At 44.5% G+C, this 18,134-nt stretch overlaps 2 protein-coding genes across 3 annotated transcripts; both read right to left on the reverse strand.

The window, feature by feature from the left end:
• Positions 1-866: 866 nt before the first annotated feature.
• On the reverse strand, positions 867-4,269 carry n4bp2l2 (NEDD4 binding protein 2-like 2). 2 transcript variants are annotated; one of them, XM_080460486.1, is made up of 6 exons: positions 4,163-4,269; positions 2,075-3,021; positions 1,858-1,982; positions 1,629-1,717; positions 1,476-1,552; positions 867-1,391 (listed from the first exon to the last, which is right to left on the reverse strand). In XM_080460486.1, the coding sequence occupies exons 2-6, from the start codon at positions 3,019-3,021 to the stop codon at positions 1,196-1,198; spliced, it is 1,434 nt and encodes a 477-aa protein (XP_080316612.1). In that variant the 5' UTR covers positions 4,163-4,269; the 3' UTR covers positions 867-1,195. The 2 variants fall into 2 exon arrangements, with proteins under 2 accessions (XP_080316612.1, XP_080316613.1); XM_080460487.1 differs by having other exon boundaries at positions 2,075-3,006; positions 4,163-4,240.
• Positions 4,270-5,289: 1,020 nt separating this feature from the next.
• Positions 5,290-11,703, reverse strand: brca2 (BRCA2 DNA repair associated). Its single transcript, XM_080459993.1, has 17 exons — positions 10,546-11,703; positions 10,300-10,407; positions 10,150-10,216; positions 9,631-10,070; positions 9,352-9,542; positions 9,057-9,244; positions 8,794-8,964; positions 8,027-8,393; positions 7,779-7,934; positions 7,552-7,699; positions 7,367-7,479; positions 7,089-7,284; positions 6,839-7,005; positions 6,606-6,744; positions 6,265-6,521; positions 5,841-5,969; positions 5,290-5,760 (listed from the first exon to the last, which is right to left on the reverse strand). Exons 1-17 carry the CDS (start codon positions 11,618-11,620, stop codon positions 5,419-5,421), a joined length of 4,254 nt encoding a protein of 1,417 aa, XP_080316119.1. The 5' UTR covers positions 11,621-11,703; the 3' UTR covers positions 5,290-5,418.
• Positions 11,704-18,134: the final 6,431 nt, after the last annotated feature.

Below are 18,134 nucleotides of genomic sequence, written 5' to 3' on the forward strand. Positions count from 1 at the left end.
AAACTACAATGTCTTATGTCTTACTGGCAAAACAATGGAAATGTGCAAAGTTTCTTATTTCAGGGGAGAAAAATTCAAGACAAAGACTAATAACTTGAAATATTTATTCTATTGAAGGTGAACTCTACTCTCCATTCGAGTGTTTGACTTCTGCTCTCGTGACTGAAATGTATCGGCGGTTTATCGCGGAACGGTTTTATTTCTGATAGAATCAGTTGCTAACGAGTCACACATGCCTTCAACATAAAGGCCTTCAGTAGATTATGTTTAGAGCATTTAGAAAACAAAACAAAAACTTTATATTTAAAATTTCAAGGTCAATCAATTGTGTTTTTCACTTTGCAAGTATCTCAATGACAAATGTTACCGAACTTTCAAATGACTTTGTAATTTAATCTGGCATGAGATGAGAAAACCTCAACCTGACTTTTGTTTTCAAAAACAAATAAATACATAAATTAGTTGATTTCAGCCGTTAGTGGTTCGCACCCTCGGTTCGATTCTCGGTTGAAAGTCATAATGTACAAAAACAAAAACATGTACAAAACATGTTGGGAGGTTATTGATCACTTTGCTGGCAGCGAGTGTGTGTGTCTGAGTGTGTGTTTGCCCTGAGGCCTGGTTCATATTGTAAAATGGGATTGGCTCCAGCGACCCTGCTCAGGATTAGAGGATGGATGGAAAAGATAATGACAATTTGCCTCCCTCCTGGAATTTTTGATTAAAATATCCTTTTCTATTTTTTACACTCTATTTTAGGTAACATACCAGTTGAGGTTTTGAACCGATGGAGGGCTCCACGTGTCTCATAATGAAATGTGGGCTTCTCCTCATAAAGGAGATAAAAAAAACAGTCATGGCCAAATGAAGCTTCATGAACCAGTCTTTATTTACTTGAGCCAGTAGATGGCGCTGCCTGTTGAACTAATGTTTGAAAACACATTTCATCTCCGGTCCTTCAGCCGCTATCTTAAAACCAAGAGCGCCATCTAGTGGAGTCAGAAAATAAAGAAAGTGGTTCATGAAGCTTTATGAAGCTTCATTTGGCCATCGCTATTACAAAAACATCTTTTTTAATCAAATACGCTAAACGTATCAAAGTACTCAGAGTTCCTTGTGAAAAACATTTTTACTCAAATGTACTATAAAACAATATATTAGAAAACATTTGCATCAGTACAAAAGAACGTGTTCTTCAAGACAAAGTATTTGGCTGTGAAATCCCTGCAGGCTCATGTTTGTTGCTGGTGGTCGGCGGCCGTTCCGCTCGGTGTCGCTGCTGCACGTGCGGCGGCTCGCGCGAGTTCAGGACGGCGTCCACGGAGATGCGAGAGGAAAAGCGGTCCAGCATCTGTTGGATCTTCTCCTGAGGGACGCCGTGCTTGTTCCTCCTGGAAATCAGCTCAGTGTTTTTACTCACGTTTGGAGACGCTCGTGTGATTCTACAAGTAAAACAACGGAATACAAAGCCACACCTCTCCAACTCGTACGCGTCGAACTTCCAGCTGGTTTCAGGCTCGCAGAAGTCCACCCTGTATCCTCTCTCCAAAGCCTGTTCCAGAGGTTTCACGTTAAAACGGGATCAGAGACAGGGATGAAAAAGAGGCGGTGGCGTCGTCGTCGCCTACCATTTTGACGTACGGCTTCATTTCCCAGGATTGGAGGTTTGTGTTGTCGATGATGACGGGCGAGCGGCCGTCGTGCAGAGCTTCTTTAGCTGAGAAAAAAAAAAAAAGAGGTTTCTTTTAAAACAAAATTATTTACAATCACTTTAAAATATAGAAATAAAATGTTAATTGAATTTAATATCAAGCCCCCAAATGGTTTTCATACATGAAAAGCTTTGAGCGGCTTTACCTCTGTGTTGGTTCCATTCATGTGCGGCACCGAGGAGGCCGGGCTCGTAGTGGTATCCATCGCTGTGTGCAAAGTAGTCATCAGTGCTCAGTATGATGCCACTGGGTCCCGAGGAGAGCAGCTCCCTGGCACACAAAGGTTTTTGTTTTTTTTAAAAACATGTTCGAATAAGAAAAACGTGTGAAGAACCAAACCGACGGTGACAATGAAGACACACCTGGCCCGGGTGGATTTCCCAGACCCGGGTAACCCCCTCATCAGGATCAGGACGGGGGCAGAATGGTACGAGTGAGCGTGGCCACGGGTTTGGGGATGGTGACGCCTCTCCCACACGTCATCCAGCGAATCAAATCTCTGGATGTGGTGGTAACCTTCATCTTCTCGTCTCTGACGACTCCAGCCGACAGAAGTATTGTCGGGGTGTGAATCAGAGCCGCGACCCCGCCGGTCCATGAAACCAGGGGACTCTCCATAAAAGTCCCAGGAAACATCCGGAGGTGGACAACCAGGAAATGAAGGAAAGTTCGACGGGTCCTGAGAACGGCTGGTTAAACCTGGGCGATGAAAGGAAGGATCCATGTGAGCTGCTGGCTTTTGTGGATTTCGAAATGCAGGCGACGGAGCTTGGCGAAGGAATTCCGGTCTTGGAAGCCTCACGTTCGGAGGTTCTTTCACGGGTTGGACATAACTCCACTGCTTCTGCTCGGAAACATCATAGCCAGAGTTTAACTCCGGACATGGTCTTCTTCGTGGGTACGGCTCATTCTCATACCAATGTGGCCGCGGATGTTTCCATTCCGTACGTTTCTGGAAGCCATCGGCTTCATCAAAGCTTCTCGTCTTGACATTTTTCTCCTCAAGTACATCCTGAGTACCTTTCCTGGGAGGCGGCTGAACACGACCTGCGTCGCGTCGTCGCGGAGCAGCACCGCCAGGAGATTCAATTTCCTTCAGCTCTTTGTAGAATTCACTCAGCGAGTCTTCGATGTCGAATTTCACGGCGTTTGTTTGTGGAGGGAAAGCCGGACCGATGAACGAGGTGCTGGTGAGGCCGACCTCCTTTATCACGCGCTCCCTCACACCTCTGTCTGGACTGCCGCACTCCGCATGGTGCTTACTGTCCGTGGCATTCGGAGTCATAGAGGAGGACTGAGGATGAGACATCTGCATCACAACAGAACAACACAGTCAGAAAACAACAAACAAGCAACAACAGGGTGTTTCACTCTGTCGAGAAATCACATGACTGAATATAGTCAAAATTGCAATCTGACATCTGTAAATGTTGCTTTATTGAAAGTTCCTGTAATATTTTTTTTTTTAAATGGTTCTATGTAACAAACGTTTTATTACATTGTAATGTTATATATATATAAAATGTTTGGATATCCTTTGATAACCATAATATATCCAAACAAGGTGTCAAACATACAACTGGCAACCAAAACGTCTGGCAAAGTACACAGGAAACATTATAGTAGTTTCACAATGAAAGTAACTGGCAGCTAAAATGAAGTGCCGTCAGATGGAGAGGGAAAGAGGGCAGAAGGCAGGACTTCAGATCTTTCTTTAAAACGAAGCCATTTGTCACGTTTAGTTGAAATTGCAACTATCTTTTTTTATGTTATTGAACTTTCTATTTGTAAAAACAAGAACACAGATTATACATGTTGCTCAAGCGTTTGTGCACGTGTCCCCAGTTCTTCACACTGAGCCTGAATGATATAGTACTGAAATTAAAATATAAAAATTAAATTCAATAAATGAATAAACAAAAAGTAAAAAAGAAAAGAATTACCTATCTTGTACACATATATCCGAACTTGCAATAACAATAAAAGTCTTTGGTGCTTGTCGTTTATTGCTATATGGTATATATTGTTATTTACTTTCCTTAGATGCAATAATTACATAACAAATTCCAACTTAAACGACGACAGAGCCATTGTTGTATATAAAAGTAATTTTTAAAACTGTTTCATCAATGAATTGATCAGATGAAGAATCATAAGAGCTCTTAATCCTCCTCAACAGCTTGTTAAATAAGGCGCTTGAGCTCGAGACAGCGAACTACTAGATAAAATTGACAAATGAATCAATACGTAGTTGTCAAAGTGGTTTTCATCCTGATGTTTCTGTTCCTTCTTTGACTGTGTTGACATATTGAAGTTTACAGAGAAATCCAACCTTTAGCAGTTAGCCCCGGAGCCCAAACACGCCTGATAAAGGCGGAAGTGCGAGTGAATGACGAACTTCAGAGTAACAATAAAGAGTGAAAGTCGCTGTTGTGTTTTTGGCTACTTACCGTTCACCGTCAAAGAGCATGGATGGAAAGAGAAAAAAATTAAAAGTAAAACCTGTGCACAATGTCCACATTTCCGGTATCTTTGTTTACGGAAATGACGTCACACTTCTTCTGCTCCATCAGCCAGCACGGCAAAAAAAATGACAGCGTCTCCAGCGGGTGCGCGGAGTACTACAAATAGCAGGCCGGTGAAAATACTCGCATTAAAATGTGGTTTTTAGATACTTTTTGAGTCTGTTTGGAAGTACTGTGTTGGATACTTGTGCTTTCATGAATATTCCTTTCAATTCTATTTCCTTTTCACTTATGTTTTGACACCAGAACATTCATTTGTTGTTGAATATGAGCAATTCAACAGTATTTGTTCTCAAATAGATTTCCGTTATGTTTTCTACCTTTATGTATCTCAGAAGCCACTTAGAGAGGTATTACAGGGCAGAAATTGTTCATACTGTGAAAGAGGAAAACTTAAAACATGTGGTTATTATGAATAATAGCAACTGTGAGAATTGAATATTGAGAAGTTGTTCCAATGACCTGACATCTTCATGTGATCCTCCATGGACAGGATACCCAAAGCAACAGAATATGCACATGGCCTGCTCTCCAAAACCCGAGCATAAGATGTACAAACATAATTGGTACCATTTCTTCCACCTTTCTGTACTTGTACAAACATAAGCAAATAACTACCCCCGAGTATATCTTGTGGTAAGTATGCTAAATTATCTGAAAAAAACACACTGTATTTGAAAACCTGAGGTCAGTTTCAAGGTTTCATGCTCCTATGAAGAAAGTGGATGTGACATATAAACTCTTAGGAACCAGCTTGATAATTTGACACATTTGGAAAAAGACAGAGTGGTGAGAGCAGTGAGGATGTTGAGTAATAATGTTAGTTTCATTACTGAAATGATAAGTTATTCCCATCATTTGTTTTAAAAATCTTCACTACCTACTAATTTAGCCTTTTCTATCCTGTAAAGACTAAGATACAGTATGAGAACATTTCCACATGCCTCTCAGTCACTTCTCAGGTTTTAGAAACTGATATTTAACATAAAGCTGAAAAGGTCACCAAGTCAAACAGAAGCACATGGTACAGTATAAAGACGTGACATGATTTTACTGTTGTAGTTACACTACTTTATTGCAGCTGATGAAAATAGAAACAAGATGTGTTATGTGCAGTTCGAACATTCAGTCATCCCTTCTTGTTTTGTGCTCGTCACCAAATACTCTTTAGTGGTCAGTGTTTATTCAACATGCAGCGCCTGAGTGTCGATCATCGCCAGCTCTTCATCCTTCACCCACTCCTTCTCCTGGAGCGACTCGGCGGCTCTGGGAGTCGGTCCAGTTTTTAAAGTGCTTGGTGTCCCGGACCTCCGAGGAGGATTGAAAGTCTTATTTACGGATGGAGAAGCCAGCGAGCTCAGGTTAGAGAGCGGCGGTGGGGACGGCACGTGAGACAGATAGTCCAACGCTCGCTTTCTCTTCAAGCTTCTGGGGTCTTTTTCGGAGGACGACGTTGCTGCAGGAGGATTTCTGTTGACAGGTGTGAAAGATCCAAGACTTCTGATGGGCTTGAGTGATGTAACCTGTTAAAAACAATATTTAGTTTTCAATTTAATACGACTGTTCATCTATTGAACATGGCAGGAATCCACAGAAAGCTCACTCTGGCCATTGTGTCTGTTGTCGGAGTCGGGGTTTGTGGTTGAAGAGCAGCAGGGACGCAGCTCCGTGTTCCAGATTGTATCAAGTGGGACAGTTTGTCCTCAGCCGTTTGAAAGAAGTTGGCTTGACACTGGAAAAAAAAAAGAAAAAAAGAAAATGACTCACACAAAACCAGTAAACTATTAGAAACAATTACAAGGTCGGAAAGAAAAAACCCAATAAGGTTTCATTACATTTTCTCTAAATCTAAATAGATAAATAATCTGAACAGAAATCATATTTTCACAAGTCCAAAGTATGCTGTGTGATCTGTCGCGTCCCTCATGTGTCCCCTCGAGTCCTGGCTGGGAACCGCCGTTTCAAAACATAAAACATTTGGGCAGGAAAATTAAACAGTGTTTCTTAAAAATGTTTAAGCACTGTACCTGGACCTGGGTTTTGATTTTGCCGAGGGATTCTTGGAGATGAACTTCTTTGGGATTTGTAGAGAAAACGGTCAGATCTCCGGCATAAACAACAGGCGTGGGACACATGGACTGGCCTCGCAGCTGCAGGTTGCTCAAAGCCAGCAGGACACACGGTCTAACCACGTCTTCCAGACCCGACTGAGAGAAGCTGCTGAAACAGCGCACCTTCACAAAGTTCCGTTCCCCATCAACCAAATAAAAAGCAGGAGAAGAACCTGGATCCAAAATAATGAAGACTTATTCAGTAACCAGTGTTGTTATGACGGAAATAATGAAAGAAAGTGAAAAAAATCCTCCACCATGTTCGTCTATGACACTGATGACGTAGCCTGTAACGTCGACTTCTCCACAAAGCGGCTGGTAGTCTGGGATTTGAAGGTTTACAAAACTCGTAGAGACTCTTGTCTGGAAGCGTGCCGATAACCAATCAGGAGAGGCCTAAATTAGGAAAAAGTCAAAAGGTGAGAAAATCCCTCTACGATACAACACCACACGTACGTGTCTCCACGTGCAACGGGCTGAAACTACAAACCTGCAGCTCCTGAAACTGAGTTTTCTTTGTCCCCGTCAGCTGAACGTCTTCAATCCCGCTCCGTTTCTTTCCCTCTGAAGTGGTGAGGTTATAGACTTTGTAACGACGGCCCTCCTTTAATAAAGACTGGAGATCCGAGGACGGCCGCCACAGATTCAACTGATAAACTACAAACAGACAAAAGAAGAGAAGCACTTGTATGAAAGTTGGACTCACCATATATAAATCACATTAGATAAAAACAACACACCTTTACTCGTTTGATCCAGAGAGTCGGCAACGCAAAGTCTCCACACCGGTGCGACGTCTCGTTTGGGACAGTTCATGTCCGTGTCCTCTGCCTCCAGAGCGCGGCGGAATCGATCCTGTAGGTCAGTCTGCTTCTTCTCCATTAGAGAACGCCGGTACGTATGAAGAGCCTCCAGCTGCTGTTCACTTAAATGAGCCTACAGCATGGAAACATTGAAGACGCTTGTAGAACTCGTGAGATCGATCATGTCAACAATCTGTAAAAAAAAGTCAAATAACCTCGAGATATGCCGGGTCGTCTCCCACTGCTTCATACAGCTCCTCTCCCTCCTGCAGCGCCGTAAGGTCCTGATAGCTCCTTGGCCGTCGGCTTCGTTGAGGCTTGACGTTCCCTGAGGAGGACAACCAATCAAACCCTGCAGAGGATAAGTCTGGAGTTCTCCTGCGGGAATCGTGGTCGCTACCTTTCTCCTCCCGTTCAAACTCAGCTTGAATCTTGGCAAACAGGGCCTCCATCGATTTCTGCTTGTGGCCGTTATATCGTCTGGCCTCCTTTTCTTCTGCACGGACAGAACGAAACACTACACCTCCGTCCGCTTTCCTCTCCATCCACTGGAACGGGATCCAAGACGAGAAACATCAACCTTCTGGTGTTCTACGCCATGATATTATTTGTCAATCACGGACTGACCTGCAGGGGGTAACTCCTCAGCATAATGATGTCAACACAACCCACTGGACCCCCGTTGTTGAACAAACAGGAGAGTGGGAGCAGGAAGGGCCGTGGATCCTTGTGGAAGCCCAGTCTGACAGCCCAGCGGACCGGCCTGCAGCTGTTTGCACAAATCTGAAGACACGCGTGTTTAAGGGAACCCGTCATCTGGTTACCTTGTTGGATTAAAGACAAGTTGTGGACTCGGAAAAATAAATAAAAAATACCTTTAACATGACCGACTCGGGTGCCTCCAGAGGTGGACAAGCGTCTTGTGACCCCAGCAGCTGAGCGCCGTGGACGATCAGCTTCCCGCCGACGGCCAGTCGACCTCTCCGGAGCATGGCGGTCAGAGGTTCGTCCAGCTGGGCGTTGATGGAATACCAGCCATCGGTCAGTCGGACAACGGCAGGTGCAGGCTGGACCTTGGCATCGGCACCTTGTGGAGTTTTGGCGTCACTGTTCCTGTTGGGGGAGCGACTCGGGGACACGATGTCAGAAACACAGAGGACCAGGGTTTTAGCTGCTGTGTCGTCCTTCTCCAGAATCTTCCTCAGAGCTGGCCTGCGACTGTGGTCCACCTCCACATCGTATCTATCAGAACGGACAGGCCAGGATGCAGAACACGCATTAGTGAATAATTGATTCTTTTAAAGACTTTTATTTTGGTAGTAAATGTATTCAAAGCTGTTGGTTGAAGCGAAGATGTGTTTCTGGTCCCAGCTACTCCAGTGTGAGTAGTGCTGGTGTGGAATACGGTTTCATATATCCAGAAAGTAAATATTGTTTGTTATTTTAAAACAAATGATAGAAAAAAAAGTCCATTTTGTATAACAAATTAAATAATATCAAATAAAAAAAAAAAAAAGCAGTCAGAAAGTTGTAAAGATATTTACAGAGTTTACATTCAGTTCAGAGGTAATTCTATATTTTACCTGAGCGTGATAAACAGATGAAATGATCTACGTCTATGGTGACCTCCACAATAATGTACCTGTACTTGAGCTGCAGGAGAACCTGCTCTGGGGTGAGGCAGCGACTGCCCATGGTTTCTGGGAAGGATTTCTCCATGGAGGCCTGCTTCCACACGACCCATCGGTAGTGATTGTACGCCCAAGCCTCACTGAGGAGTTTTGGATCCACACCTGGGGTGTCGCACAGCGCTCTGCAGACAAGAGGAGGGGGAGAAGAGAAGCTTAAAGATCTATTGATCCAGCGGATGCTTCAAATATCAGTTCATTGTGATTTCTCCGATACCTGAAGAACTCCTCCTTCCCCGCAGTCCCGTCGTCGCTGGGGATCAGCCAGCCTCCATCGCCCAGCTGGACACCTCCACCCTCTACCAACGCCTCTCTTTTAACGAACTGCAGCAAATTGAAGCGAAAAGATTCCGCAGTCGCACTCGTGATCTCACAAACGTGCCAGTGAACTCCATAACCGTAGAGCTGGAAGGTAAAGGCCACACAGACGTTAGAAGCGTCGTTTACACGAGACAGTCGACACTTAAGAGAGCCAAGTGAAGAAAACGCAGCGTGGCAGGTCGCTCCCTTGCCTCTCTCGGAGTGTATTTGGCCGGAGCTTTTCCGTTCACTGCAACCTCTAACGGGATCCTGGGCACTCCTGAGGTTTTGGTTAGAAACAAGCTTCCTGGGAGCGGCCGTACGGTTTGGCGCTTCTTTTTCCTGATCCTCATATCTTGCATATCCCGTGCCAGCTCAGCGTTTTGTAGGTTCTGATTCAAATCTGTCAGAAAAGAAACAGTCTGGTAATTACTTCCTCTAATGCAAAGTTAGATGTTTGTCTTCAGTCGACTTCAGAAAGGTCCCTTTACCTTGACTTGTACAAAGTCTTTCATCTACACATGAAGACTGTGCGTCAGAGCTGGCGGATCCACTCGCCACCGGAACCTCTTGATTATTCATCACAGCGTCACTTGCGGCGCCGCCTTCAGGACGGTCTGTTCTCTGAGCGGGAGGCACAAACGTTCTGCGGTCTGACGACTTCGCGGGGGGAGGAAGTTCTTCACCCTTGTCTTCCCGTCGAAGTTCGGAGTTCTCTCGCACATCGGCTCTTTGTTTTTTAAACGGAGGAACAAACGCGGGAGCTCTGGCTTTGTCCTCGACCGCGACATTCCCACAAGCGTCAGTCCGGGCATTTCTGATGAAAGGAGGAACGAACGCTGGCATCTTGGACTGCGCCGATTTGTCGTCTCCCGAGGTCGACGATTGATTGGCGCTTTGTGGTTTGTGTTCCACGAGGCTTTTACCGCTCCTGCGGGGGGAAAACAAGACACGTCAAGATGGAAGCAGCGACCCGAGTCAGCCGCCTGAAAGCTTCTCTGGTGGCTTGCCTGTGTGGCCTCGAGACGTTTGGATGAAGAGAGACAGTGTACGTGAAAACTCCTCTGTCTTTCAGGACTTCAAAAGAATGAGAAACATTAATTAATCAAATGAGACCGAATAGTATTTGTAGATGATGTGTCATAGTGTCAGTGACGTACCGTTTGGACAGCTTTTCATTGGTTGTAGAGTTGAACTTCTAGAACCACCGACAGTCTTATCAAACTGTTCCAGTAGCCGTCGTTTCAGTGGAGGCTGAGCGGCGTTATCTAAGAAACAAATATAGAGGAAGTAAGTCATTTAAAATAACAAAATAAAACTAAATAATTTAACCAGTCATTAAGATATAAATATTCTAATACAAGTGGTGCTTCAACAACAACACATTCTACTTCAGTAACTCTCACCTGCAAGGTCATCATGTAGCAATGATCTTTTCCCTTTTCCTTCGTCCCCCTTTGAAGCTCTTTTGCTGGGATTTGGGCTTCCTGGAAATGGTGTAAACTCCGAAGTGGGTGAAAAACTTTGGCCTGCGAGACTTTCGTCTTCCAGCAAGGCCTTTGTGCAGTCGATGGCCTCCTGCGCGAGAAAGTCCTGCTGAGTTCCCGTGCAGCCCGTCAGGTGACACGACTGGAAGTTCAGCAGCGAGACGTCTTTGCTGCAGCTCGGCTGATTTACGTCACAGTTCAACACATTCGGTTTTTCCTGTCCGGAGTCGAGATGGAGGTTGACGGCGTTTGCCGGGGTAATGCCGTCTTGACACTTAATTGTTTCTTTGTTTGATTCGCCTTTCACGAAACAAGCACTTGATCCTCCTGCAGCTTCACCTGCATGGTCGGTTCTATGTGTTGAATTTAAAGATTTACCTGCTAAACTGGTCCATTCACTAGTAGACAAGTTTTTATCACCGGGTGTGACGTGATTCTGTTGTTTCTCTCCTGATAGATCGAAGTTGAGCGGATCATGTTGGTCTATTGCAGAAGAGTCTAATTCCTCCAACACACGTTTGGCTTTCAGCACAGTTTTCTGAGACACCTGGACTTTTGCTCCCCCTGCTGTTGTGAAACCACTAAACATTTTAGGACTTTCACCACCGTCCAGCTTGTAATCACTCCTTTTCCCATCTGACCCAGCGTGGAGATCGGCACTCACACTGATGTCACTGAAGACAGCTTTGGCTCTCTGCAGGGCCTCAGAAGAAACGGACACTGTTTTACCGCTGGCTGCCAGGAATCCACAGTTTCTGGATGATGGAACAGGAAGAGGAACTTTGAAATGTGGAGCGGTTGGAACTATTTCATTCTCATCTTCCTCACCTTTACTCAACAGAGCTTTTGCTTTTCTTAGAGCTTCAGAAGAAACGGTGACTTTGTTTCCACTCGCGGTCTGGAACCCGTCACTTTGTGTGGCTGAAGTGTTTGATTTTTCTTTCACTTGTTTGTTGGCGTCTTCAGTGCATCCATTTCCAGGCTCTTTGGACATGTTTATCTCTGTGCTGTGACCCGGTTTAAGATCTGAAGGTTTGTTCTTCTTACCACTGGAAGTTATAGATGGCCCATTTTCCTCCTGCCTTACATTCATGCTATTTTTACCGTCCTTATCAAAATCTTTGGTGAAACCATCGGCCTCCTCTCTTACTGTTGTTGGAACAGAATCATCACATTCTTTTAAAAGATGCTTTGCTTTCAACAGACTTTTCTGAGACACGTGGACTTTTTGTCCTCGTGTCGTTTTGAAAGCACAATGCACGTCCTGCTTGCAGTCACTCGTTCTTGCGTCTGAACCAGCTTGGAGTTCGCCACTCAAACTGATGTCACTGAAGAGAGCTTTGGCTCTCTGCAGGGCCTCAGAAGAAACTGCCACTTGTTTACCGCTGGCTGCTACGAACCCATCGTTTCTGGGTGGTGGACCAGCAACTGGAGCCTTGAAATGAGACAGAAGTCTCATGCTTTCATCCTCAACTCCTTCATATTCACCCAGCAGAGTTTCTGCTTTCCTCAGAGCTTCAGATGGAACGGAGACGTCTTCCCCGCTGGCCGTCTGGAATCCTCTACTCGGTGTAGGGGAAGTGTTTGTAATTTGTTTCTCATGTTTGTTTATGCCCTGAAAGCCTGTGTTTCCACAGTCTTTAGGAATATTTACAAGGTCTCTTTGATCTGCCTTTGGTTTGGGAAGGTTCCTCTCTTCAATGGCACTTCCATTTCTGCCATCCATATCAGACTGATTGAGGATTATACTTGTTGAAACAGATTCAAATTCTTTTAAATGTTTTGCTTTAAACAGTTTTTTTTTAGACCCGTGGACTTTTTGTCCTGCTGTTGTGAAACCACAATGCACAGCCTCAGTATTTCCACCATCATCCTCCTCCTTGTCCCTCGTCCTCGTTTCTGAACCAGCTTGGAAATCTGCACTCAAACTGATGTCACTGAAGAGGGCTTTGGCTCTCCGCAAGGCCTCGGAAGAAACTGCCACTTGTTTACCGCTGGCCGCCTCAAACCCACCGTTCCTGGATGACGGACCAGGAAGCTGAGCTTTGAAATGTGAATCAGATGCACCGACTTCACCCTCAACTTCTCCACAGTCACTCAACAAAGTTTGGGCTTTCTTCATCGCGTCGGATGAAACGGGAATTGTTTTTCCACTGGCTGTCTGGAATCCGCCATTCTGGGGGTTTGCTTTTAGCTTCACTTGGTCATTGATGCATCCATTTCCAGGCTCTTCAGAAACTTTTTGATCTGGTTTGAGATCCAAGAAGGTTTTCTTTTTATGGCCAGTCCCATTAAGATAGGCTTGATTTGTCCCAGTGTTTACAGGCATTCTCTTAGTACTGTCCATACAGTCTTTTGCTGAAACAGAATCACCCGTTTTTGCTTTTAACAGCCGACACTGAGGGCCCTGGACATTTTCTTCAACTGGAGGTTTCAAATCAGGGTAGATTCCTTTAGTTTTCTCACTCCAGCCTTGTTCACAGTCCCCACTCTTTGTGTCTGGATTTGGTGAAGCATCAATGTCACTGAAGAGAGCTTTGGCCTTCAGAATGGCCGCAGACGAAAGTGTGACGGGCTTCCCACTCGCTGAAACAAAACCACCCTTGGCTGGTGGTGGGCCTTGAACGGGCGTCTGGGATTGTTGTGGTTTTTCACTGGAGTCATCGACTTCATGACATTCACGCATCATCACTTTCGCTTTCTTCAGAGCTGTAGATGAAATGGCAACTCCTTTTCCACCACCCAGCTGTCCAGCCGTCCTTGCGCTCTCTTTTTGACCATTCTCTTTGTGCGTGTCCTCGGGTGCATGATCCTCATTCAATAGATGTTCAGCCCTTTTCATTGATTCAGATGACACAGTTACTTTCTTTCCACTGGCTGTGCAGAATCCATCAACCTTGCTGAATTCATTGACGGCGGAGGAATCAATATCTTTTGACGCTGTGCATGACGGGGAAGAAAAAGGCTTTGAAGTGGAAGACGGCTTTTCATGGTGAGACACGGCTTTTTGTGAAGTCAGTGAACCGTTATAACTCGCAGCGCCCGTTTCTTCGTTGTGTGGATGTGGTCTCTTTTTGTGACGTAGAAGGTGGGGGTTGACCTTTCCAAAGTGAGAGATTCCACTGGTGTGTTCATCAGAAGTGCTGGATTCCAGCATCAAGTTATTCCTGTTAATACTTTCAGCCACAGGTACACTGCCTTTACCCTCTTTTACCGACATGGTACCGTTCTGCTCCCCGAGGTCACAGTCTTTGAAGAGAGCATGAGCCTGTTGAATATATTTGGCTGAAATTGAGATGGAGTTCCCACTCGCCATGTGGAAGCCACTCTGACATGTTGGAGTGACCACTTTGCTGTTATCAACACTTTCAGGAGCATCTTTATCTGAACGGAAAGCCTCTGCCATGTTGGATAAGCCACTCTGAACTCTCTCCTCAACATGGCGGTCATCTTTACGGGTCACTTTCAGATCTTCTTTGCCGCCAATAGAATCCCTGCTGCGATTGTGTTTAGAATCAACTTGACTGTCTGCAGATTTTAGATCTGTCAGTTTCTCTAAATCGGCGAATAACGCTCCTGCTTTGCTCAGACCTGCTTTTGAGACTGTCAAAATATTTCCTCCAGCACTCCTGAATGTCACTCCTCCAAGCATGGAAGGAGCTTTGCTCTCCAGCTTGCTCGTTTCAGTGTTTTCAACTCTGCGAAGGTTTTGTGGTTTAGTTGAAGTAACAGAGGTACTTCCTTCAGACGGGTGCACTGAAGACGAGGGTCCAGCTTGAACACGTAAATGAACTTTTCGCAGGGTATTTGACACATTTTGGGATTCCCTCGAAGTATTCGATTCTCCACACTTTGTTTTGTTTGCTGTGATTTTGTCGGGTGTCCCGGTCGATGCCGGGGGCCTGTCGGTATCCGAGGGGAAGCTGTCATCAAAATCTATGCCAGTCAGTAAATCGACGTCAAGTTCTTTTTGAGCTCTCGGTGGCGAAGTGACATGGCCCTGTGAATAAATCTCACCTGTTCTGAACTGTGTGAATTCAAACTGGCTTTCAGCCTCCTCCAGGAGCGTGCACAGCTCGGTCACATCAGCCTTTTGTGACTCTGTTAATTGGCAACTGGTGTCCCCCGATCCCTCCAAAGAGGGTAATTGATTTGAAATAGAAATTTTAAGTTCAGATTTATTGCTTCTGCTTATTTGTTGCTTTATTGCACCCTCACTTTTAGCGGGCTGACGGGTTAAAGTCTTTCCAGATTCAGTCTCTTCAAAAAGAAGCTTGGCTCTCTCCAGATTGGCGGAGGAAATGTGTATTCCTTTATTTGAAGCCGTTTTGAATCCGGATGTGTGGAGGGAAGGCTGGGGTACGCTTGATTTCTCAGGCAGACTGCCCCGCAGCTTTTCATTTAACAGAATGCAATGATTGTTATTGACTGTCGCACTGTTTAGTGGCTGTTTTGATGTGGTCAATCTTTCTGTGTCACGAGGGTCCTGTGTCCTTCTTTCCTCAAGTTGGGTTCTCAGTGTATTGCACAGCTTGGTTACAGCAGCACCATCAATATTTACTTTATCTTCTTTATTTGTCGATGGAAAAGTGGAAGTCCCATGGATATCACCTTTAGAGCAGAGGTGACTTAGAAGTGTGCTCCCTGGGCAGGAAGGAATGACTGACGGCGGTGGCCTCGGAGTGACATCTGCAACAGCAGACTGGAATCCACTGTCCATCGAGACGCCTTCGTTAATGGAGTAAATCTCATTAGTGAGAGAAACTGTTTTTCTGTTACTGAGCCCATCAGAGCTCGTTGTCTGCTTGGCTTGCTTCACTGCTGACAGACAAGCTAACGGGGAAAAGTGACTCTGGGTATCCTCTGGGACTTTGTGCATTTTATCAGAGTCTGAAGTTTGACTGAAGTCCTGCGCAAATTCTTTGCAAAGCTGTGACATGTCAAGATCTTTCGCTTGTACAGGAGGAGGAAGATTTTCTAGAGCAACACTTCCCTGTTGTTGCACAGCAGTCCTCTCTGAACTGGAACCTGGAGCTTTTTCCAACTGCTTGACATCCGAGCGTTGTCCTGCAAGAGGCAGTGATAAACAAATGAAATGTTATTACTATTGTGTGGTATTAACAGAGAAAACACATTTTGCAGGAATGACAGATATCATACCAGAATCCATCCTCTGAGATCGACTTTCTTTGCTTTGAACTTGTGGTTTTGAAGCTGCAATAGTATAAACAAATGTTCTCTTTTTCTTGGTGAAACCAGAGGCTGGAACCTTCGCGGGCGGTCGGACAATGCCGCCGGCATCAGAGTCACTCCGCGACTGTTGTGCTGAAGCAGGAAGTTCCGACCAACTCAAGGGAGACCACTGGCTCAGTCCGTGATCTGCAGCCGGTGCGTCCGAGGAAACGCTTTGAGTTTTCCGATCAGCCGGTTTGTCTTTCCCGGATGCAGGGTTGTTCGTAGCAGCTACGTCGGCAGAACTCGGACTGTGTTCTTTGGTCGTAAAAATCTGCTTTGGTCTGATTCTGTCAGGTTTGACTTTTCTCAGTGCTGAACCGCTGTTGGCAAAAAAAATGGAGAGGGCATTTTCAGCTCCGTCAAGAACGCTTGACTCTGTGACGCAAATTCCTCCATCTTCAGTAGCGTCTGGCAGCTTCTGTCGCCAAACACCGTCACTCTGATTTGGAGAGTCAACAGACCCGACCTCAGGGGAGACGGCACCTGCTGATTACGGAGCAGAATTCAGCACATCAGAAATGAATCTAACATTGTTTTTAAGACTACTACACATTGGCATATATATTAAATAAAGCTAATCTACTAAGTGATGGGGTCTAGTTTGATCTATTTTATTACATGAAGGTTCTTGTGGTTCCATTTTTCAAACACACATACACATTATGTGACGTCTCGCTCTGCAGCTAAAGCACCATTACATCATTTTAAAGTAGAAAACCAGTGATGTTTTCCCCTCATCCTTTACTTTTTTGTTTTTGCTTAAATTGCCTTCGGCGAGAAGGCTGTACTCATTGTGTTGTTTTTAACCATATTTCCTTTAATTTTTCATTCAGGAATATATTTTACATGTCAAAATGCTGGATAACTTTTTATTATAACCAAACAAATTCAAAGCTCCGTACCTTGTTGAACAGGTGGGATTTCATTGTTTTGAGGTGGTATCACTTTAGCTGTTGATGGATTTGAAAGAGAGGGGAAAAGCTTGCGAACAAACTTTAAGTTGGAAACAGACGAAAGAAAGCCTTTGTTAGTCAAGATTAAAAAAAAAATCTAAAATGACAAATGAAAATAAGTCTGGGAACATAAACAAAATCAAGAAGATCAACTTACAACAACATCTTTTTCTGCAGAAATACTCAATGGACAGAGGCTTGTTTTGTCATTTTTAGCTGCAAATAATAAAAAAAAAACCCACAAATATTACAACAAGGGACATGCTGAGGTTTTTAAAACATTCGGAGTAACTCGTGCTCATGCTTACATAAAATCAGGGTGGAGGGAACAGCTGGAGGGGTGTTCAGAGAACTGGTCCAGGAAATATCAGGGTTTATCTGTGCACCGAGACTTTCAGAGATTTGCTTGGCATAGCTGGTCTATTTCCATTGAATAAATAAAGAGAGGCACAAAGTTTAATGTTGTACAACTAAATGACACCGATGCAGACAAAAGGACACCATTCCTGACAGGCTGAATGTACTTACTGGGGATATATGTGGTGTGCGGAGCAAATCTGTTTAGAAAATAAATAAATAAAAATAGAAAATAAATATAAATATACAAAAATCAATGACTCATGTTTTTCTGAGGTACACCGAGCATTGCATACGTACCAAAGCTCATCTGACTCTGAGGGTGGATTCCTCCATATTTTACGTCAATGAGCCTAAAAATACCAAAGAGAGTTTTAAAACTACAAAGAGCAGCGCGCACACAGAGAACAAGTTGTTTTGCCTGAATAGTGATAAAAAGTGTCTATTGAACTCACCCTCGTTTTGAAATTGGAAAGATGTGTGGACTTTGTGTTGCCGTCCATGGCAATATTCCTTTTTCTAACCCGTGTCAGAAAGAATAGTTATTGTTGGATTCAATCAAAGAAAACATTAAGTCATACATCAACAAACAATCCAACCATACCTTGTTCTGTGGTGAGCGACTGCTCGTCTTCAGTTTGGGGTGAAACAATTCGACGGTGCCTGAAAACTTTGGGGGTTGAAAACAGTTGACTGTCGACTTCAGTTTTGTCTGAAGTTGGTTTAAAATGTCCCTCTTGATTAGCGCACAGGTCCTCCTGATCCGATACGTTTCCTTCATCGGGAGACGTTTGAGCCGTCAGCACCTCAAACCAGTTTGGGTCCAGTGGTCCTAACTCTAAAAGGACAAATCAAGGACAGTTCTGGTTGTGGTATGTGGTTATGGTACATTGTGTGAACAGTACTGATGCTTGTGGTTGTAAACTCACCTTTCCACAGTTCATCTTTGAATGTGTCGTACAT

This window comes from Lipophrys pholis (assembly GCF_963383615.2).
Source record: "Lipophrys pholis genome assembly, chromosome: 3".
Taxonomy (NCBI): domain Eukaryota; kingdom Metazoa; phylum Chordata; class Actinopteri; order Blenniiformes; family Blenniidae; genus Lipophrys; species Lipophrys pholis.